Source organism: Pristiophorus japonicus, chromosome 8, assembly GCF_044704955.1.
Source record: "Pristiophorus japonicus isolate sPriJap1 chromosome 8, sPriJap1.hap1, whole genome shotgun sequence".
Taxonomy (NCBI): Eukaryota; Metazoa; Chordata; class Chondrichthyes; family Pristiophoridae; genus Pristiophorus; species Pristiophorus japonicus.
This window is the reverse complement of record NC_091984.1, coordinates 104,064,207-104,087,182: the sequence shown is the minus strand read 5'-3', so window position 1 is coordinate 104,087,182 and position 22,976 is coordinate 104,064,207. Positions and strand designations below refer to the sequence as shown.

The 22,976-nt window shown below is 43.9% G+C and overlaps 1 protein-coding gene across 1 annotated transcript in view; it reads left to right on the top strand.

Moving 5' to 3' along the window:
* LOC139268133 (zinc finger protein GLIS1) overlaps positions 1-22,976 on the top strand; it is a 506,600-nt gene that overhangs the window by 34,840 nt on the left and 448,784 nt on the right. Inside the window, exon 4 of the mRNA XM_070886160.1 lies at positions 1,181-1,196. Coding sequence (XP_070742261.1) covers positions 1,181-1,196 — 16 coding nt within the window. The remainder of the gene's footprint in view (positions 1-1,180; positions 1,197-22,976) is intronic.

The window sequence follows — 22,976 nt, the reverse complement described above, 5'->3', positions numbered from 1 at the left end:
GGAGTAGAACTCTCATCAATTCAAAACACACATTCATCAGAATGCAGACATCTACACAATCAAGTTAATTTCTGGTTTTTAGCATGTGGAATAGATTCCAGAATTATTTACATCATGCATTAACATTTGCTAGATTTGTTTTGAAATTTCTAGGCAATTGTGGTGACGGTCGTCAAGCAATGTGCTGGTGTATGGTGGGATGAGGAGGGAGACAGCAGCTACCCTGAGCAAACAGTAGCATGCACCTTGCACTGCGCAGTACAAGAGTCAGGGACTCTGAGGATATATAAATATTCTTTAGTTTCGTTTTTGTTCATCATCTCCCTCTTTCAGAACACATTTGCCAACTTCCAGCTGCTGCATGTCTGAGTGGTTCACTTATTCATGTTTGGACATTGTCTGGCATTTTTATGCTTTTCATCACATGCTCTTGTGTTGAGTTTCCCATAGGCTGTTTATTTGCTGAGTTATGTGATGATAACTGCTGCAAGGAGTAGCTACTATTTCTCTGATGATAATTTGAAGCGCGAGTTGTATCCATGATTAAATGCTACCTTCAAGCCAAGATGGTATTGCCCTCAGCATTTCTGCAGTGAATTAGAAAGTGGCGTTGAAAGAGAAAGTTTAAATACTTGATGCAAATGAGATTCTCCAAAGGAGCATTTTGGCTATTTAACACAGTTCATCTCTATTCTCATTTATTAACCCTGTGGAACTGCATGATTCCTCCCCCTACCCCTGCAATTTTCTCCTCTCCCCATCTCTCTTGAAATTGCTGGCTCGTGCTGTGGTACAGTTCCATCGGCACCATCATCTCTTCCATCACCGCATCCCCATCAGATCTCAAGTTTCCTTCCTTTTCCTGCTGGCTGCTCCTTCACTGCCCAGTGCATGATGGCAGGGAGGCAAGCTGCCTGATTTCACTTCTTGCTAGCGTCGATACTGTCAACCCCAGGGACTGCTAGGATAGTCCTTGGCCTACTAGTGGTAAGCACCCTACTTTATTAGTTGGAGTGAGAGAAATAGCAGTGCATTTGGAAAGCAGTTACTGAAATAGCAGTGCATTTGGAAAGCAGTGACAGGATCAGTCCAAGTCAGCATGGATTTATGAAGAGAAAATCATGCTTGACAAATCTTCTAGAATTTTTTGAGGATGTAACTAATAGAATGGACAAGGGAGAACCAGTGGATCTGGTGTATTTGGACTTTCAAAAGGCTTTTGACAAGGTCCCACACAAGAGATTGGTGTGCAAAATCAAAGCACATGGGATTGGGGGTAATGTACTGACGTGGATAGAGAACTGGTTGGCAGACAGGAAGCAGAGATTCGGGATAAACAGGTCCTTTTCAGAATGGCAGGCAGTGACTAGTGGAGTGCCGCAGGGCTCAGTGCTGGGACCCTAGCTCTTTACAATATAAATCAATGATTTGGATGAAGGAAGTGAGTGTAATATCTCCAAGTTTGCAGATGACACTAAACTGGGTGGCGGTGTGAGCTGTGAGGGGCATGCTAAGAGGCTGCAGGGTGACTTAGACAGGTTAGGTGAGTGGGCAAATGCATGGCAGATGCAATATAATGTGGATAAATGTGAGGTTATCCACTTTGGGGGCAAAAACACAAAGACAGGATATTATCTGAATGGTGGCAGATTAGGAAAAGGGGAGGTGCAACGAGACCTGGGTGTCATGGTTCATCAGTCATTGAAAGTTGGCATACAGGTACAGCAGGCGGTGAAGAAGGCAAGTGGTATGTTGGCCTTCATAGTTGGGGGATTTGCGTATAGGAGCAGGGTAACAAAGAAACATAGAAACATAGAAAATAGGTGCAGGAGTAGGCCATTCGGCCCTTCGAGCCTGCACCGCCATTCAATGAGTTCATGGCTGAACATGCAACTTCAGTACCCCATTCCTGCTTTCTCGCCATACCCCTTGATCCCCCTAGTAGTAAGGACTACATCTAACTCCTTTTTGAATATATTTAGTGAATTGGCCTCAACAACTTTCTGTGGTAGAGAATTCCACAGGTTCACCACTCTCTGGGTGAAGAAGTTTCTCCTCATCTCGGTCCTAAATGGCTTACCCCTTATCCTTAGACTGTGACCCCTGGTTCTGGACTTCCCCAACATTAATAAGAACATAAGAACATAAAAACATAAGAATTAGGAACAGGAGTAGACCATCTAGCCCCTCGAGCCTGCTCCACCACCCAACAAGATCATGGCTGATCTGGCCGTGGACTCAGCTCCACTTACCCGCCCGCTCTGCATAACCCTTAATTCCCTTATTGATTAAAAATCTATCTATCTGTGATTTGAATATATTCAATGAGCTAGCCTCAACTGCTTCCTTGGGCAGAGAATTCCACAGATTCACAACCCTTTGAGAGAAGAAATTCCTTCTCAACTCGGTTTTAAATTGGCTCTCCCATATTTTGAGGCTGTGCCCCCTAGTTCTAGTCTCCCCGACCAGTGGAAACAACCTCTCTGCCTCTATCCTGTCTATCCCCTTCATTATTTTAAATGTTTCTATAAGATCACCCCTCATCCTTCTGAACTCCAACGAGTAAAGACCGAGTCTACTCAATTTATCATCGTAAGGTAACCCCCTCATCTCCGGAATCAGCCTAGTGAATCGTCTCTGTACCCCCTCCAAAGCCACGTATATCCTATATTAAGTAAGGTGACCAAAACTGCACGCAGTACTCCAGGTGCGGCCTCACCAATACTCTATACAGTTGCAGCAGGACCTCCCTGCTTTTGTACTCCATCCCTCTCGCAATGAAGGCCAACATTCCATTCACCTTCCTGATTACCTGCTGCACCTGCAAACTAACTTTTTGGGATTCATGCACAAGGACCCCAAGGTCCCTCTGCACCTCAGCATGTTGTAATTTCTCCCCATTCAAATAATATTCCCTTTTACTGTTTTTTTTTCCCAAGGTGGATGACATTGTATTCCATCTGCCAAACCTTAGCCCATTCGCTTAACCTATCCAAATCTCTTTGCAGCCTCTCTGTGTCCTCTACACAACCGCTTTCCCACGAATCTTTGTATCATCTGCAAATTTTGTGACACTACACTCTGTCCCCTCTTCCAGGTCATCTATGTATATTGTAAACAGTTGTGGTCCCAGCACCGATCCCTGTGGCACACCACTAACCACCCATTCCCAACCCGAAAAGGGCCCATTTATCCCGACTCTCTGCTTTCTGTTAGCCAGACAATTCTCTATCCATGCTAATACATTTCCTCTGACTCCGCGTACCTTTATCTTCTGCAGTAACCTTTTGTGTGGCACCTTATCGAATGCTTTTGGAAATCTAAATACACCATATCCATCGGTACACCTCTGTCCACCATGCTTGTGATATCCTCAAAGAATTACAATAAATTAGTTAAACATGATTTCCCCTTCATGAATCCATGTTGCATCTGCTTGATTGCACTATTCCTATCTAGATGTCTCGCTATTTCTTCCTTAATGATAGCTTCAAGCATTTTCCCCACAACAGATGTTAAACTAACCGGCCTATAGTTACCTGTCTTTAGTCTGCAATCTTTTTTAAACAGAGGCGTTACATTAGCTGCTTTCCAATCCGATGGCACCTCCCCAGAGTCCAGAGAATTTTGGTCGATTATAACGAATGCATCTGAAAATGCATCTCTTTTAATACCCTGGGATGCATTTCATCAGGACCAGGGGACTTGTCTACCTTGAGTCCCATTAGCCTGTCCAGCACTACCCCCCTAGTGATAGTAATTGTCTCAAGGTCCTCCCTTCCCACATTCCCGTGACCAGCAATTTTTGGCATGGTTTTTGTGTCTTCCACTGTGAAGACGGAAGCAAAATAATTGTTTAAGATCTCAGCCATTTCCACATTTCCCATTATTAAATCCCCTTTCTCATCTTCTAAGGGACCAACATTTACTTTGGTCACTCTTTTCCGTTTTATATATCGGTAAAAGCTTTTACTATCTGTTTTTATGTTTTGCGCAAGTTTACATTCGTAATCTATCTTCCCCTTCTTTATTGCTTTCTTAGTCATTCTTTGCTTTCGTTTAAAATTTTCCCCATCTTCTAGTTTCCCACTAACCTTGGCCACCTTATACGCATTGGTTTTTAATTTGATACTCTCCTTTATTTCCTTGGTTATCCACGGCTTGTTATCCCTTCTCTTACCGCCCTTCTTTTTCACTGGAATATTTTGTTGAGCACTATGAAAGAGCTCCTTAAAAGTCCTCCACTGTTCCTCAATTGTGCCACCGTTTAGTCTGTGTTTCTAGTCTACTTTAGCCAACTCTGCCCTCATCCCACTCTAGTCCCCTTTGTTTAAGTATCGTACGCTCGTTTGAGACACTACTTCCTCACCCTCAATTGGTATTACAAATTCAACCATACTGTGATCACTCATTCCGAGAGGATCTTTTACTAGGAGATTGTTTATTATTCCTGTCTCATTACACAGGACCGGATCTAAGATAGCTTGCTCCCTTGTAGGTTCTGTAACATACTGTTCTAAGAAACAATCCCTTATGCATTCTATGAATTCCTCCTCCAGGCTACCCCGTGCGATTTGATTTGACCGATCGATATGTAGGTTAAAATCCCCCATGATTACTGCCGTTCCTTTTTCACATGCCTCCATTATTCTCTTGATTATTGCCCGCCCCACCGTGAAATTATTATTTTGGGGGCCTATAAACTACGCCCACCAGTGACTTTTTCCCCTTACTATCTCTAATCTCCACCCACAATGATTCAACATTTTGTTCATTAGAGCCAATATCGTCTCTCACAACTGCCCTGATATCATCCTTTATTAACAGAGCTACCCCACCTCCTTTCCCTTCTTGTCTATCTTTCCGAATTGTCAGATACCCCTGTATGTTTAATTCCCAGTCTTGGCCACCCTGCAACCACGTTTCTGTAATGGCCACCAAATCATACCCATTTGTAATGATTTGTGCCGTCAACTCATTTACTTTATTTCGAATGCTGCGTGCGTTTCGGTAGAGTGTTTTAATACTCGTTTTTAAACCATGATTTTTAGTGTTGACCCCTCCTGCAGCCCCTTTATATTCACACAGGGAGGTCTTATTGCAGTTGTACAGGGCCTTGGTGAGGCCTCACCTGGAATATTGTGTTCAGTTTTGGTCTCCTAATCTGAGAAAGGACGTTCTTGCTATTGAGGGAGTGCAGCGAAGGTTCACCAGACTGATTCCCGGGATGGCTGGACTGACATATGAGGAGAGACTGGATCAACTGGGCCTTTATACATCGGAGTTTGGAAGAATGAGAGGGGATCTCATAGAAACATACAAGATTCTGACGGGACAGGACAGGGTTAGATGCGGGTAGATTGTTCCCGATGTTGGGGAAGTCCAGAATCAGCGGACACAGTCTTCGGATAAGGGGTAGGCCATTCAGGACTGAGATGAGGAGAAACTTCTTCACTCGGTGAGTTGTTAACCTGTGGAATTCCCTGCCGCAGAGAGTTGTTGATGCCAGTTCATTGGATATATTCAAGAGGGAGTTAGATATTGCCCTTACTGCTAAGGGGGTCAAGGGGTATGGAGAGAAAGCAGGAAAGGGGTACTGAGGGAATGATGAGCCATGATCTTATTGAATGGTGGTGCAGGTTCGAAGGGCCGAATGGCCTACTCCTGCACCTATTTTCTATATTTCTATGTTTCTAACTAGTAGTAGCCTCCTTTCCCTCCATAATGGTCCCAAGCACAAACCTTTTGGAGGCCTCTGTCCGATTTAAGGCCTTCAGTAAAACATTTGATGACAAGTTAATTGTGGCTCCCTCCTCTTCTGCGATGGTAGCCCTGCCACATTTCCCTCCTCAGCAGCAGAAAGCATTTTGTTTTTATTCGTTCATGGGATGTCAACGTGGCTGGCAAGGCCAGTATTTATTGCCCATCCCTAATTTCCCTTGAGAAGATGGTGGTGAGCCACCTTCTTGAACTGCTGCAGTTTGTCTGGTGAAGGTACTCCCACAGTGCTGTTAGGGAGTGAGTCTCAGGATTTTGACCCTGCAATAATGAGGAACGACAATATACTTCCAAGTCAGGATGGTATTTAACTTGGAGCGGAACCTGGAGGTGGTGCTGTTATTGTGCACCTGCTGCCCTTGTCCTTCTAGGTGGTAGAGGTCACGGGTTTGGTAGGTGCTGTTGAAGAAGCCTTGGCAAGTTGCTGCAGTGCATCTTTTGGATAAGAACATAAGAAATAGGAGCAGGAGTAGGCCACCTAGCCCCTCGAGCCTGCTCCGCCATTTAATAAGATCATGGCTGATCTGATCATGGACTCAGCTCCACTTCCCTGCCCGCTCCCCATAACACTTCATTCCCTTATCGCTCAAAAATCTGTCTTATCTCCACCTTAAATATATTCAATGACCCAGCCTCCACAGCTCTCTGGGGCAGAGAATTCCATAGATTTACAACCCTCAGAGAAGAAATTTCTCCTCATCTCAGTTTTAAATGGGCGGCCCTTTATTCTATGTCCCCTAGTTTTAGTTTCCCCTGAGTGGAAATATCCTCTCTGCATCCACCTTGTCAAGCCCCCTCATTATCTTATATGTTTCTATAAGATCACCTCTCATTCTTCTGAACTCCAATGAGTATAGACCCAACCCAGTCAACCTATCTTCATAAGTCAACCCCCCTTATTTCTGGAAACAACCTAGTGAACCTTATCTGAACAGCCTCCAATGCAAGTATATCCTTCCTTAAATACGGAGACTAAAACTGTACGCAGTACTCTAGGTGTAGCCTCACCAATACCCTGTACAATTGTAGCAGGACTTCTCTGCTTTAATACTCTATCCCCCTTGCAATAAAGGTCAATTTGCCTTGCTGATTACTTGCTGTACCTACATACTAACTTTTTGTGTTTCATGCACAAGGACCCCCAGGTCCCCCTGTACTGCAGCATTTGCAATTTTTCTCCATTTAAATTATAATTTGCTTTTCTATTTTTCTCTGCCAAAGTGGATAACCTCACATTTTCCCACATTATACTCCACCTGCCAAATTTTTGCCCACTCACTATCCTGTCTATATCCCTTTGCAGATTTTGTGTGTCCTCCTCATAATTTGCTTTCCCACCCATCTTTGTATCATCAGCAAACTTGATACACACTGCAGCCATAGTGTGTCGATAATGGAGGGAGTGAATGTTTAAGGGGGTGAATGGGGTGCTAATCAAGCGGGCTGCTTTATCCTTTTTCTCTTGGTGACAGAGATCATGTAGGGAGCCCACCATGCATATTTAATAAGGCCCAAGGAGGAATCTAGGCCGTGGTCTGGGTGGTGGACAAAAGCCCATTCCTGACTATTCTCAGTGGGTGGGAGAAAATCCAGCAGGCTAATCAGTTGTGGAATGGGTTGATGTCACAACATGAGGCAGCAAGGTTGTAAAATTGCGTGCTATTCAACAGATAGTTCAAGAATTTTTTGTGATTTTTCTTTATATGCGTTCAAGTTGAGGGATGTTACTGCTGGGGATTGGAGGAATTTTCAATTTTTGGTATTGAATGTCACCATCAGGCACTGCTAGGCCAAGTAGATGCAGAACACCCCTGCTGGAGAAGGCTTGTAATGGTGTGACATTTCCATTTCCCACATCAGGCAGCCCCATGGTTTTGCAATGAGATTACTAATTTGTGTCTAGTTTGGTGCTGTAGGCCTGCTTTCAGTGAGAGCCAATGCCCAGACACATGCGTTACACAGCTGTGGAACTTCTTGATGTAGAAATTCGTCTCGGGCGGTGGTGCAAAATGGGCGGTATTGGATCGGCCGCCCGTTAAACGCAGCGCCTGATATTCAGTTCCATTGCAGTCAATGGACTATCGGATGCTGCGTAATAACGGGCGGCTGATCCGATACTACCCGTTTTGCACCACCACCCGAGACGAATTTCGAGCCCCTTACCTCCCACAGTCTTCTCTTCCTTTTGCAAATTGCAGGCTTTTAAAACCCAAGCTTGGTGTCACCTAAGCACCACTCCCTGATTTATCACCTCTCCTCTCCTACCCACTCCATACTACAGATCCTGGGCCTTAAACTAGATCTTTAAGTACTTTTTAAAGTGCACCATCTCCAGGGACTGGCACCGATGGCAACCATGTCTGCTCCCAAAGCAAAGAACATAGTATGATTGCAAAGTAACGTGGGATGGAGAACAGAGGAGTGAGAGAAAACTACAGACGTATAGTAACAAGGACTAAAAAGGGAAGGGTGAAAGGATCATCCTGCTGGTTGGTTTTCACAAAAACAAAAGTTTAAATGGACCAGGTGATCCCAGAGCAATGTTATTTTTCCTAGGGGCAAGATATCTGACTCACATCTGTGATCATTTTATTCACTGTAATTATGTATGCCATTGTTAATGCTGATCATTTTCTCCTGAAAGTCCATTTTAGAGGCTGTTGTTTATTAACTTTCTGTGTTCCGATCTTGAATGTTTTCCTGATCAAGGTTAAACAGTTTTGATTTATTAATGATGTGAAGGCAATGGGATTTAAACAATGCCCTCAGTGATTATTGTGAAATTGAAACACTTCAATAAAAGAACAAGGGAAAAAATGATTGGGAAGCTATGCCAGAAATGTTTCAGAGCTGTTCTCGGAGTTAGGACTTGGAGTGTTGCTATACCGTGACCTGTAACTCTACACCGTGACCTGTAACTCTACACCGCGACCTGTAACTCTACACCGCGACCTGTAACTCTACACCGCGACCTGTAACTCTACATTGTGACCTGTAACCCTACACCGCGAACTGTAACTCTACACCGTGACCTGTAACTCTACATTGTGACCTGTAACTCTACACCGCGACCTGCAACTCTACACCGCGACCTGTAACTCTACACCGCGACCTGTAACTCTACACCGTGACCTGTAATTCTACATTGTGACCTGTAACTCTACACCGCGACCTGTAACTCTACACCGCGACCTGTAACTCTACACCGCGACCTGTAACTCAACACCGCAACCTGTAACTCTACACCGCGAACTGTAACTCTATACCATGACCTGTAACTCTAAGCTGTGACCTGTAATTTTAACCACACTTAATGGTCAGATGAAAAAAAGCACTATATTTATATAGGACATTTTCACATTCTTCAGACACATCTATATCACTCTAAACACATGAATGTTGCTAAGCAAATGCGGCAGTCATTGTTGGGTATCAGGATCCCACAAACAGCAGTGAAATGAATGATCAGTTAGTTGTTTTTTAGTGTTATTGGGTAAGGGAGGGCTATTGGTCATTTCAGCTCGCTGCTGTATAATGCTATAGAGTATTTAACAGCCATCAGAACAGGAAACATGACCCTAGTTTAACTCCATCTGATAAATGACATCTTCAGTGATACAGCACTCCCTCAATACTGCACTGGAATGTTACACTAGATTATGTTTTTAAATCGGAGAATGGGACTTGACCACACGACTGACTCAGACAAGAATGCTGCCAACTGAGTCAAAGCTTGACATGGTTGGCCTGTTCATTTCAGGGTATTAAATGTGAAAATCTGACCAGGCTAGGCTGGACTATTGGAAGGCATACATTGCAGTTTCATCTCTTTCTGCTGGCTGCAAAGGTGCCAAGTGCAATGAATCTTGGAACTTTTGATTCCGTTCCCAGTGGTTATGGACCTACAACAACAACTTGCATTTATAAAGTGTCATTAATGTAGTAAAACACTCCAAGGCTCTCCACAGCACAAAAGTGCTCACCGCTTAGTTCTGAACTGTTTTTAAATTGGCAATCTCAAACACCACAGAATGGCTGGTGTTGGAAAGGGAAATGTAGCATTAGTGCAGTAGGAGATGTATTTCTGGAGTTTGGTTTAAGCCCATTGATGGTGCACAGAGAAAAAGCTTTATGTTGTAGCTAACCCATGGTCTACCTGACCATGAAGTGCTTGATGGGTGCCCAAAGTGGAAATTCCATTTATCTGCATTGACGCCCCTCACCTTGATGAGCAGAGAAATAGATCATAGAATAAAATATCTGCTGTCTATTCCAGCATGCACTACAGTAGTAATTTGAAATATTTCAATTTTAGTTTCTGAGATGTCTTAAGCAGTGACTGAGTTATTTATGTATTGAATAATGAAATTTAAAAAAAAATACCATTTCATTGAGTCATCCTGTAGGAGAAGCCTTTCTCTGCAGGCTATTGTACAAACAATGTCCAGTACAGTAAGAAAAGGTTACAAACTGTGGGGATGAAATGAAAAACCACAAATGCTGGAAATCGGAAATAAAAACAGAAAATGCTAAGGAGTGCTCAACAAGTTGGCCAACATCTGAAAAAGAAAGACTTGTTAAAGTCTCAAGTGTGACTCATCATCAGAACCGGATCTCAATGAGCAGGAGCACCTGGTGCTTCAGTGGATTGAGGCATCGAGAAGCTGAACCTAAGGACCAGATTGTGCCAAATTAGCTGTTGTGGATGTAAAGTGTAATATAGTTGGCCTCAGTGCCAGTGAGTCAGAGAGGTACCAGCTTCTGCTCACCAGCTGACGATTACTGCTTGAAATGTGTGCGTGTGTGTGTTGTCTGTTGAGTGATGACTGGATCCATTTGAGAAGGCCCCCCCCCTGCTCCAATGGTAAACAGCCCACCGACACTGTCTAGACTAACTCATGAAGAATGATCATTTGGATAAAATAGATGAAATCAGCTGGTGCCCGAGGAGTTGTGCCCCAGCGTAGATTCAGTGCCTTCCAAAGAAGAGTGAATATTTGGGCAAAAAAGGAAGGAAAAAAAATAGAAGGCAGCTTTGATGAAAATTATCACTCAAAAGTTATCATCTGCCTATCTCTTTCAAAGATTACAAATTGATTGGCAAATCTCCTTCGATGTGACTTAGGGCCCATCCATATTTAATCAAGTATTGTTTGGGCCAATTTATTTTCTTGATTATTTTCAAAACAAAACATTTAAAAAATAATTGTCATTCCTTTTTGTTCCTATTTCTGCCCCTCTCCTTCATGCTGCTCCTCACGAAGGGGGGATGGGGAGTGGCCAGGGCTCCAGCAACAGTTGTCAGTGGTGCCTCTTGTGTTGGTTGACTGGTACTATGTCCAGCTGCCGGAGAGCATTACTGAGGTTATTTGCAGTTGAGTCTGAATAAGAAAACATGGAAGGAGCAGAAGAATCTGGGGGTACAGATACATAGATCACTAAAAGTAGTGCAGGTTAATCAGGTCATAAAAAAGCAAACAAAGCATTTCTAGAGAGATAAAATTAAAAAGCAGCGAAGTATGTTAAACTTGTACAGAGCCTTAGTTAGATCACACTTAGAGTACTGTGAACAGTTCAGGTCCCCATATTATAAAACTAATATAGAGGCACTGGAGAAGGTGCAAAAACGATTTACTGGAATAATACCAGAACTGAGAGGTTATACCTATCAGGAAAGACTGAACAGGCTGGGGCTCGTTTCTCTAGAAAAGAAAAGACTGAGGGATGACCTGATAGAGGTCTTTAAGATTATGATTGTGTAGATGTAGAGGAGATGTTTCCACTTGCGGGTGAGACCAGAACTAGGGGCCATAAATAAAAGCTAGTCACTATTAAAGCCAATATGGAATTTAGGACAATCTTCTTTACCCAGAGAGTGGTTAGAATGTGGCACTCGTTACCACAAGAAGTAGTTGAGGCGACTAGTATAGATACATTTACTGGGAGAAAGGAACAGAAGGAATTTAATGCAGAAAAGTGTGAAGTGATACATTTTGCTAGAAAGAATTAGGAGAGGACATAGAAACTAAATGGTACAATCATGAAGGGGGTGCACGAACAGAGAGACCTGGGGGTATGTGTGCATAAATCGTTGAAGGTGACGGGGCAGATTGAGAAAGCCGTTAAAAAGGTTTACAGGATTCTGGGCTTCATAAATAGAGGTGTAGTGTACAAAAATGTGGAAATTATGATGAAACTGTATAAAACATTGGTTTGGTCCCAACTGGAGTACTGTGTCCAATTCTGGGCACCACACTTTAGAAAATATATGAAGGCCTTCGAGAGGATGCAGAAAAGATTTACGAGAATGATTCCAGGGATGAGGGACTTTAGTTATGTTGATAGACTGGAGAAGCTGGGGTTTTTCTCCTTGGTGCAGAGAAGATTGAGAGGAGATTTGAGAGAGGTGTTCAAAATTATGAGGGGTCTGGACAGAGTAGAGAGAAAAATTGTTCTCATTGGCTGAAGGGTCGAGAACCAGATGACACAGATTTAAGCTGATAGGGTAAAGAACTAAAGGCGATGTAAGAAAAAACTTTTTTACACAGCAATTGATTGTGTTCTGCAATGCACTGACTGAACGGGTCGGTGGAGCCCAACTCAGTCTTAACTTTCAAAAGGAAGTTGGATAATTACCTGAAGGAAAAATATTTGCAGGGCTATGGGGAAAGGGCGGGGGAGTGGGTCTAGCTGAGAGTGGGCACAGGCTCGATGAGCCGAATGGCCTTCCATGCTACACAAAAACATCATAAATAGGAGCAGGAATGGGTCATTTGGCCCCTCAAGCCTGCTCCACCATTTAATAAGATCATGGCTGATCTGATCATGGACTCAGCTCTACTTCCCTGCCTGCTCCCCATAACCCTTTATTCCCTTATTGCTCAAAAATCTGTCTATCTCCACCTTAAATATATTGAATGACCCAGCCTCCACAGCTCTCTGGGACAGAGAATTCCACACATTTACAAGAGAAGAAATTCCTCCTCATCTCAGTTTTAAATGGGCGGCCCCTTATTCTGAGTCTATGCCCCTAGTTTTAGTTTCCCCTATGAGTGGAAATATCCTCTCTGCATCAATCTTGTCGAGCCCCCTCATTATCTTATATGTTTCGATAACATCACCTCTCATTCTTCTGAAATCCAATGAGTATAGACCCAACCTACTCAACCTATCTTCATAAGTCAACCCCCTCATCTCTGGAATCAACTTCGTGAACCTTATCTGAGCAGCCTCCAATGCAAGTATATCCTTCCTTAAATATGGAGACCAAAACTGCACGCAGTACTCTAGGTGTAGCCTCACCAATACCCTGTACAGTTGTAGCAGGACCTCTCTGCTTTTATACTCTATCCCCCTTGCAATAAAGGCCAATATTCCATTTGCCTTGCTGATTACTTGCTGTACCTGCATACTAACTTTTTTTGTTTCATGCACAAGGACCCCCAGGTCCCTTTGTACTGCAGCATTTGCAATTTTTCTCCATTTAAATTATAAGACTAGTTACTGTTTGCCAACTGGAAAATGACCCATTTATCCCGACTCTCTGTTTTCTGTTAGTTGGCCAATCCTCTAGCCATGCTAATATATTATCCCCAACCCCTTGAACTTTTATCTTGTGCAGTAACCTCTTATGTGGCACCTTATCAAATGACTTCTGGAAATCCAAATACACCACATCCATTGGTTCTCTCTTATCCACTCTGATCGTTACATCCTCAAAGAACTCCAGCAAATTGTTCAAACATGATTTCCCTTTCATAAAGCCATGTTGACTCTGCTTGATTGAATTATGCTTTTCCAAATGTCCAGTTAGTGCTTCCTGTAACCATTCTGTGATTCTAAGGATATGTTGATGGGATTAGATGATGGGTGAGAGGAGGCTCGTGTGGAGCATGAACACTGGCATGGACCTGTTGGGCTGAATGGCCTGTTTCTGTGCTGTAAATACTATGTAGTGTACTCTGAATTTTAGGAGCAGCATCTAGTGACTTGGACAGTAAGATCTGAAAGCGCTGCTGTGTAATTCAAAGACCTTCACAGGCTTCTTTAATTATTAAATTGGGAGAATTAATGGGTGTATTCGAGGCACAGAACCATTTTAAATTTTACCATCTGGCTCCTTGCTGGCATTTGAAGGATTTACTCCCAAGAGGAGTGGGTGGAGGCTCGTGTGGAGCAAAAATACTGGCATGGAACCGTTGGGCCGAATGGACTGTTTTTGTGCTGTAAATACCATGTAATAAAAAGAACATAATAAGAACATAAGAACTACAACATTTCTTCTCTCAGAGGGTTGTAAATCTGTGGAATTCACTGCCTCAGAGAACTGTGGAAGCTGGGACATTGAATAAATGTAAGACAGAAATAGACAGTTTCTTAAATGATAAGGGGTTAAGGGATTTTGGGGAGCGGGCGGGAAAGTGGAGCTGAGTCCATGATTAGATCAGCCATGATCTTATTGAATGGCAAAGCAGGCTCGAGGGACCGTATTTCTTATGTTCTTATATGGGGATAGTGCAGGAAAGTGGAGTTGAGGTAGAAGATCAGCCATAATCTTAGTGAATGGCAGGAAAGACGGTGGTGGCGGGTTGACATCGGGGTCCCGACCCAATGTCAAAAACACCCACGTTCCCACCCGACATGACATCAATCGTACCCGCTGACTCCCCGCAAATTCCGCCCAAGGTTGTGCATCTTGTTCAATGATGTGTTGGGTTGCACCTCAGAGTGTGGCACTGCTTTTTTAAGATGATCTGTTGCTGTTGGTAGATTTACGCTGGGATCCAGTACCATCCTTTTGCCATCTTGAGCAATGAACTAATAAGTGGGACATGATGCTAGATATGCCCAGTGCAATATTATCACATCAACACCTGGTGTTCTGGTGGATGCCGGGTTCAGCGTGAACAAAATCCTTTGGGACCACATTGAGAAGAAATGAAGAGCACATTCTCCAATGACAGCAAAGTCCCAATGAATGACATTTTGTGGCATGGCTCAGGCCTTCTAGGCAAGCTATGGAACAACTTCCTCCATCCCATGTATAAGATCCAGGACAGCTGTAATGTGGATTTGAGAAAAAAAGGGGAAATGGCTTCAAGGAGGGAGGGCTCTGTCATACACCCACCTGCCACTGAATATCCTGGAGGGGAACCCCAGACTCATAGCAGGTATGTCAAATCCTGGCACGAGGACTTTGGAATAAGCAGTTGGTGACTATTAAGGTTTGATCCATTTCTATGCTGAGGTAGCGGTTGGTTTATTGTAATTGATATCAGTGCCCTTGGGCTAACAAAGGAAAAAAATCAGCTCCTGAGCATTTGCTAGTGACTCCTGCTGGAAGTCTGTGGCTGCGGACATATCTGATATGGTCAAAATTGGGTTGGCTGTGATGTGCCATCGGCAAATAACCTGCTGACATTCAGGCCTAGGTTTTCTGATTGGCCATTTATTTTGAACGGATTAACGCTGATGTTGAAATAACCTTGATTGGAATATCTAGATTCTACTATCAAGGCCACAATGTAAACCACATGAAGGATGGTCAATAGGCATTGTACCAGCGGCCAGACAGCACCCATTGAACTGTGTGCCAAGAAAAGCCAGTGCCTTCAGGAAAAATGGAGGGAGTTTAGCTGGATGTATTATTTGAAGGTATTTTTTTCACATACACTCTTCTGTGGAGTGAAACATAGTGGACTAGATCTTATGAAGAAATCATCAAGGAATTCTTGGTTTTCTGTTTTTCTTCATGCGGTGAGACTGAGATGATAAATCAGAAATAATATCTTATGAAGTTATATTAGTCACACATTCTGAGACGCTCCAAGCTCTGCCAGGCTGGTCTGCGTTTGTCTAACGCACCAAATGAGTCAAGCATAAAATGTCTGTACCACTTGATTTATATTTAACAACACCGTCTGTTATTGTTGGCATAAAGCAATCTGCTTCATTTAACAAAAATCTCTTCATGGCTCTGAAATTTAGATATACTCTGCACTAATAATTGATGGCCAGTTTCCTTGTTTACCATATTGTAAACAGAAAATAAGGACCCAGTTGTATAGAGACATTCAATGTGAGACATGGTGTGAAGTGTGGAGCCCAGTACATGTGTATGTGTGAAACAGCTGTGGCTGCTCAAACAGCACCAGTACTGTAGGCAAGAGGGCCAGTTAAACAACTTCATTTGAAACTTGCTCCCTTTTTGTTTTTGTTCTCAATGCTGATTTTCTGTAGACCTCCCAATGCCTCCTGCCACCACCCCTCTATTTCTCTCCTCTCCTCCTGAGGCACTGCATGAAATCTCTCTGGTGCCTTACCAAAATGTTCATATTGCATGGTAAGCTTAGAACTGTGCGTGTCAGTGGCCTATTCCACCATGGGAACATTATAGCCAGACTCGATCCTGTCTCCATCACCTCTATGTCTATGTCCACATGCATGCACTTTCTAACAGGATTACGAACAAGAGCCAGGACCCTGGCTGTTTTTTTTGCTTTTCTTAACTTGATCAAACTTGGGGCTCTTACTGCTGTGCCAGGTGTGATTAGTTGTATCAGTATCGACTACGGAACAAACCTGGCATCCTGCAATTACTTGCCGAGCTATTGGAAGAGCTTAATGTTGATTTAATTGCACTGTGATCCCTTTGAATCCAATTTCCTCTGAGTTCCTCTTATGTAACAGATGAGAAAGCATCTGTCATGTGTGCTGAAGTCGATGTTAACCAGTGCAAGTTCACTCCAGAGATAAGTGGTCTCAAACACCCAGAGTGATGAAGGTTAGTAGAAGAACACTTTGAATGCCAGTAAAAGGAAGGTTTATATTTGTGGAGCCAAAATCCTGAACATTTGAAGCAGCTGTGGGTACAAGCAGAATACCAGGTGAGCAAAATGGGTCCTTTTTCAGAGGCCCATTAGCAAGACACTTTTCGCCCAGGGGGTGTGGGGGGGGGGGGGGGGCGAGTGGTGGTGGAGTGGGGGTGGGACGGGGTGGGCGGGGGGGGGGGGGGCGGGTTGACGGGCGCTATCGGCTGCCGGGAAATTGCTCGGGAATTTGCTGAGGCGTCGCCATGGCAGCGATACACTCCATAGGTAGAGCCCCTGGCAGCCGCGCAATCAGTAATGACGTCATCACCGTGCGCGGCGACCCCTCAGCACTGCGCACCAACCCCTTAGCACCCCGCAAGTGAAATAACCCTGCGGCCCACGAGCGGATATCAACGCCAGCGTCGCGTGCCACCATCTTTGATTTTTGGCCGACTCTTGGCTTGGCTCACTAACCCTGTTTTCTTCTGTGGTCTGGGCCACCATTGTGCAGCCCGGCACTCCATTTTGGGTGTCAGGCTGCAGGCCCGATACCACACTGCCCTGGTGGTCCAGTGGAGGCCTTGCAGAGTGCGGAGCAGCGTTCCCGTTTAAGCGAAGGGGAGGGGCGTTGAAGCACACCAGCGCTGCACTACTTGCCCCAGCATTGCCTTGGGACTCGCCCCTAAAGGATTGCGCTCCACTTCCTTTGAGGGGCGGTAAGCCTAATTCAGTGGCTGGGCTGGGACTTCTGCACCGGGCGCAGGAAGTCCTGGCCCCAGCAGGTTACCGCTCCCAATCGGGGCGCAGGGCAATTTTGTCCCCCAGATCTTTGTCATAGTTCACTACAAGAAGTTTAAAATTACATGCTGATCTCCCATGGTGCTGCTGATGGGCAGACGTGGGTTTATGATGTTCAGCTGCTTAGATTGAGGTGTGTTTAATGTGGTGTCTTTAAGATCACTGTTCAAAATCACTCTCCGGAGAAGTGGTCTAAATATGTACTCGCTGAGGTCAGTTAGAGCAGGGTGTCCAATCTTTTGACTTTTGTGGGCTGCATAAGTGTGCATCCTGGAGTATTGGGGGCCACATGTAACGTTTAAGTCAATGTTCATGTTCGTTTGGATATATCTGAAGCACCAGATACCAATTTTGGTGAGCGTGGTATTTCGATTAGGACTTAGCCGCCGGCAAAGCAACTGTGCTAAATTAGCCCTTTTAAGGCCAATAGAACGACAAAATTCAAACAGTAAAAACTGGTGAATTACAAATACAATGTGAATTGGACTGAATTACCTGGGTGTTGAAGGCTGTAGACTGGACACTCCTGAATTAGCAGCTAATTGTTTAGGGAAGGTTCTGTAGGTTGGCAGATGCTTGTAAATCCCCAGTTCCTAGCCCTGGAGAGAGATCAGGTTATGAAGACCAGAAAAAACAGAGGACATGGCTGACTTTCTTTAGTTTTTTAAAAAACTTTAAACACTTTCGAAGGTGACATCTGAAGTGCGACAAATGTGCACTAGCAGTTAAATATATTATATATGTAAAATATTTATATGTATTTATAGATTGCCTTCTGTCACTTATACCCATTAGTAGATAAGTGCTTAATGCAGTTGTATTGCATTCCTCTATTATTTTTCTGGTAGCATTAAATGAACAGGTTAATGCCTGCGATGAAATGGCAGACAAAGGAATGCCATCTGAATATGTTAACAGTCCACCTGTTAATGTCGCCATCAGGGATTACAAGGCGACGGTCTTGCAATCTTGGGCGAAAAGACTAGAAACTTCAAAAACAGCCTGAACCGTGAAACGGAAGAAAACTTTTACAAAATGACGGGGCAATAAATGTGACTAAATCATCTTGAAAATACGAAGTATTGTAGGACAAAACTCTCCCAGCAAAAACGGTGTCTTGGACAAAATGTGCTAATGTAAGTAAATGAAACCATAAATCACTGTTGGAAATAGCTGGAGAGTGAAAGGGACAGATTTCTTGTCTTTACCGCTTGGGCTTCAATCATCCCCTGGATGGAGCGTAGGAAGGAAAACTTGCCGGGAAGGATCGCATGTCCCCAACAGAACTGACGGATTTCCTTCCATTCATTTCAATAGAAGGAAATTTTGGGTGGGTTCTGTTGGGGTTGTTTAGACTCCCGTCAGATTTTACTACCTCTGCTCCACCCGGGTGGTAAAGGTGAACATCCCAAAGTGATATAAACAAGTTTTAGTCTATTAATTTTTAAAATGCTTTTCTTTTAAACTTACAACAAGTGGCATACATACAGCAATGGGAAATAATGAATAGTGCTTATAAAAGGAAGCAATGAGCATCTGTTATTTTGAGGTATACGTTGTACAGAGATGGTAATCGATGAGTATTTCATTTGAACAACATTACTCACTCTCCTAAATCAGTGCCTGCTGTACATTGCTACTGCAGCGACAACTAAGATAGACCGTAAAGTGTCTAACAAGGGAGCTCAGGAAGGATCTCTCAATGGCAGCTGACTAAATCTTTTCAGCCCTGCGCCTTGTTAAATTAATTACAGCAGTCAGCACCTCAGGCTCACTATGAATTATAGCAGCTTTTAAAGAAAACAGGAGCTCCAGTCGGGTACTGTCTGGATTGACGTTTCATTCTTGAGTCATGACATAAACTAGTTCAATGACTGACGTGCAGCCGAGACATCCTCTCTGGTCTGGTGCTAGTACTGCACTGCTACGGAATCAAGGCTACGAGTTCTGAAGGGGGAATTTTAATCATATTATAATATTTTTGCCATTCAAGCAGCATCAGCCACAATGGAGTTGGATTTCAGCAGTGGCTTTAGGAAAGGTAGTCCGAGTTTGCACTTTGTGTTAAAACTGTGATTTCTGTTTCGAGTTGAGGAAAAGAGAAGTCAGCCACTTGTCAAATGTGATGTGGCCATGGAAACGCTGCAAAATCAAATGGCATTGTTATTAAATGTCTTTTTCCCTCCATTCTCCTTTTCTGGGAGGTGGTCACTATCTCTGGGATAAGGCTCCATGGGTATCAGCAGCCTCCTGCTCCTTCACCTCGGTGACCATTCTTCACACGGCAATTAAACAGCAGAGAGCATCACTGTGGCACTTGAGTCTGTCCTCACCCGATATTCCCACATATGTGCTTTCCAATGGGGGGTGGGGGGGTTCACTGCATAATGGCCAGTAGCAACAATCCTGTTTGATTTTCTGCCTTTTAAATCTGGGGATGCTGAGGCCAATCATGGCTGTTGTTCCCCATCCCCACCCCATTGATGTTGCAGCCATTCACCTTATATCAGCACTGACCAGGTACATTCGTGCTCTGTGCAGCTACTCACCACACTTACTCAGTGCAATATCCGGGGAGTTGAGAAGGTATTTTTGTTCCAGTCAAGTTTACGGAACATTGAGCCTGCTGAGTTCTTCAGTGCTGCATGAGAGCAAAGTCAGCAAGGCTGTGCTGCCTCATTGAATAGGGGCGGAGCTAGAGAATCAGAGCCAGACTGGCTTAGCTCTATCTCCAACTTGTACTGTTGTCTAGTCAGAGTGCAATCTTGCTGAGTTTGGCCCATGAGTCATGTAACCTTAATTTTAAGAGAGAAATATAATTTGTTGTGAATGGATTGATTCAAGTCTTAAAATAAACGACTGTCGTACTAAAAAGCAAACATCACATCACGTCACACTGTAATTCTTTGTCTCGTAATATACAATTGATATATAAACACGTCATAAAATGTTGCTCCATCAGGAATTAAGCCAACACGGTCTTGATGCAATTTAATTCGAGGCATGTCCTCAATGATGAAATGAAAGATGAAAACAGTTGAAAGTTATAATAAGTGAACATTTAATGCATAAGTTCCTGTTAAACCACATATGAGGGGTTCCTTGTACTTACCAGTTAAACACACAGATCACAGTTAGAGAGGGGCACAGTCTGAATATGTGGGTGGTGTTACTGAGATGCAAATGCATGGTCATCCCACCAAGGGGGCTGCTCACGAGAAAGTACTCATTCGGCCAAGATAGTTCAACATTGCAAATATAGTAGAAGCTCAATTATCCAGCTGTCCCAGGGCTGGAAGAATATCTATATGCCTAGAGCGGCCATTACTGTGACGTACCAGCACAGTTCGTGTAAGTTAGGAAGTTCATTCAGATCTCTACACATGTTGGTCAGCTGATTTAATGTACCATTCCTGGAGGTGGCACAGGCAAGAACGCAGTGGCATCCTTCTGCCATCGGCAGTGCCACAGAGTTTGGAACGTGGAGTGTGTCTGAATGATCACACTTTGAGTGGCTCTTATTGTGCTCCAGTGTCACATGGGGACTTCCTTATGCCCATTTGTAACCATTTGTAACTCACATTTGTCGTCTTCTCAGATTCACTGTCCATTCTGAACTGGGTTCTGTTTACACTGGCACTGATTCTGACTGGATTAACGAACCCAGTCTTGTCGCAGTTCAAAGTTAGCATTGTGACTTTTTCAGGGGCTAGTCAGTCCACCAAAGTGCAGTGTATTTGTGGCATTATGGACAGTGGATTTAATGTTCAGTGGGTAAATGATTGCCTGGTATAGTCTGAGCCATATAGACCATGAAGGCCCCTGGGTCTGGTCTCTGCTGAGTTAGCTAGTCTCAGATGGTGCAGCAGTTGGATTGCCTTGGAAGGGCAGTGGGGGTGGGGGTGCTGCACTCAGACAGGGTCCTGTTCCTGATTGCTATCCAGTGACCTTCTCCCCCCCCCCTCTCCCCCCTCCCCCACTGCCCTGGCCAACCCCCACACTCTGCGGAAATGTGTCCATGTTTGGACTGAGTAGGGACAAGATTGGGCTCCCCTGTGATGGCCTCCAATGTTCAACAGTCTTTCACTGTTAGATGTGAAGCATGAAGAATGGTCATTTAGGTGAGGTGCCAGAGATTGGCCAACGCCTGTGGAACCGAATCATGGTATAAGCCTAGGCCTTGAAGGGAGGAAGTGGGAGAGAAAGGAGAATTTTCAAAATTAATAAAAGTAAAAATCCAGATAGGGTGAGAAAATCAAAGTGATCTTAATGTATATCAAAATACATCTTGCACATTATACAGAGGCTATATACATGGAAGAAATCAATGTACAAAACTAGTAGAATCTCCCTACCCTCACTAGCCCCAGTAAATTAAATTACATTTTATAAAGCTATTTCCAAGTATTAATATGCTTACCTTAAAATGTAAATGCAATTTAAAAAGTATTTCCCCCTCTGTTGTTGTTACAGAACACAACACAATTGGGAATAGTCTGGGAACAAACTGGGTCTCGCTGAGTAAATACTCTTCCCATTTTGTGAGTCATTGGTGTTCCTATACCCCAATGATCAAAAAGCAATTCAAAACCTTTGTGTTTCCCACGAAGTTTAATAGTGAGAAAGTGCAATTTATGGAAACACACTGCATCAAACTGAAATTACATCCACATGTGGATACATTCGATCAGGAAGGAGAAAATAGTCTTGCTTTTTTTTAATGCTATTTTTTCCCCCTGCTGCGTCCAGCCCTTTGGTTCCTAACGGCATGCTTTCTCCCTGAACCAGGGCAGCAGGATCACCTAGGGGCACGTTTCGCTCTATAATGGCTATAGTCAGCCAATGGCCAGTGAGCTTCTTGGGACTGACCGGCCTGGTTCTATCCTCCTTTGATTCGGTCCTGGTGAATGTGCTCCACCCCATTCCCAGCCAAGCACTGGCGCCCTCTGAGTTTGAGGAACACAGTGGCCATAGCTCTGGGAGGCACAGTGTTTCAGTTTTTAAAAAATTAACCCGTATGTTTTTAAGTTTTCCTTACTTACCAATTATAATTTCTCAGGACAGCTCCCTTCTGTATGCCAATTTTCATTCAGCTGTGACCCCATGAGATACCGGGTAGCTTGGGGCACCTTGCGGGGAAGTTTCTGCTCTTTTTTCTGTTTGTTTTCGCTTGGTTCTGGTATGGGAAATCGGCTTAGGAGCTATCCCACTAGCTTCCTGGCGATCAGCAGTAATTCCAGAATTTTCTTCCTGGAGAAATGACGGCTGTTAAATATTTCAATCCAGCTGTGGCGGGGTATATTTGCACCACATGGTAATGGTCTCATACATCAGTCATTGTCGCCATAGCATCGTAATCCCCTCCTGCCCACCATCCAATGCACTATGGTGAGCGAGAGGGGATTTAATATATAAAAGGACATCTAAATGACAGCAATCAATCGGTGCACAATCAGTTGCACTCCTCACCCTGCAATTTTTTTTTCAGTCAGGTGCCCCGCAGGCAGCCGTGGTCCTCCACTGCTGCAGACACCTGTGGCCAATGGCAGCTATTTTCCTCCCCCTTTCACCATGAGGCTGGGCAACACC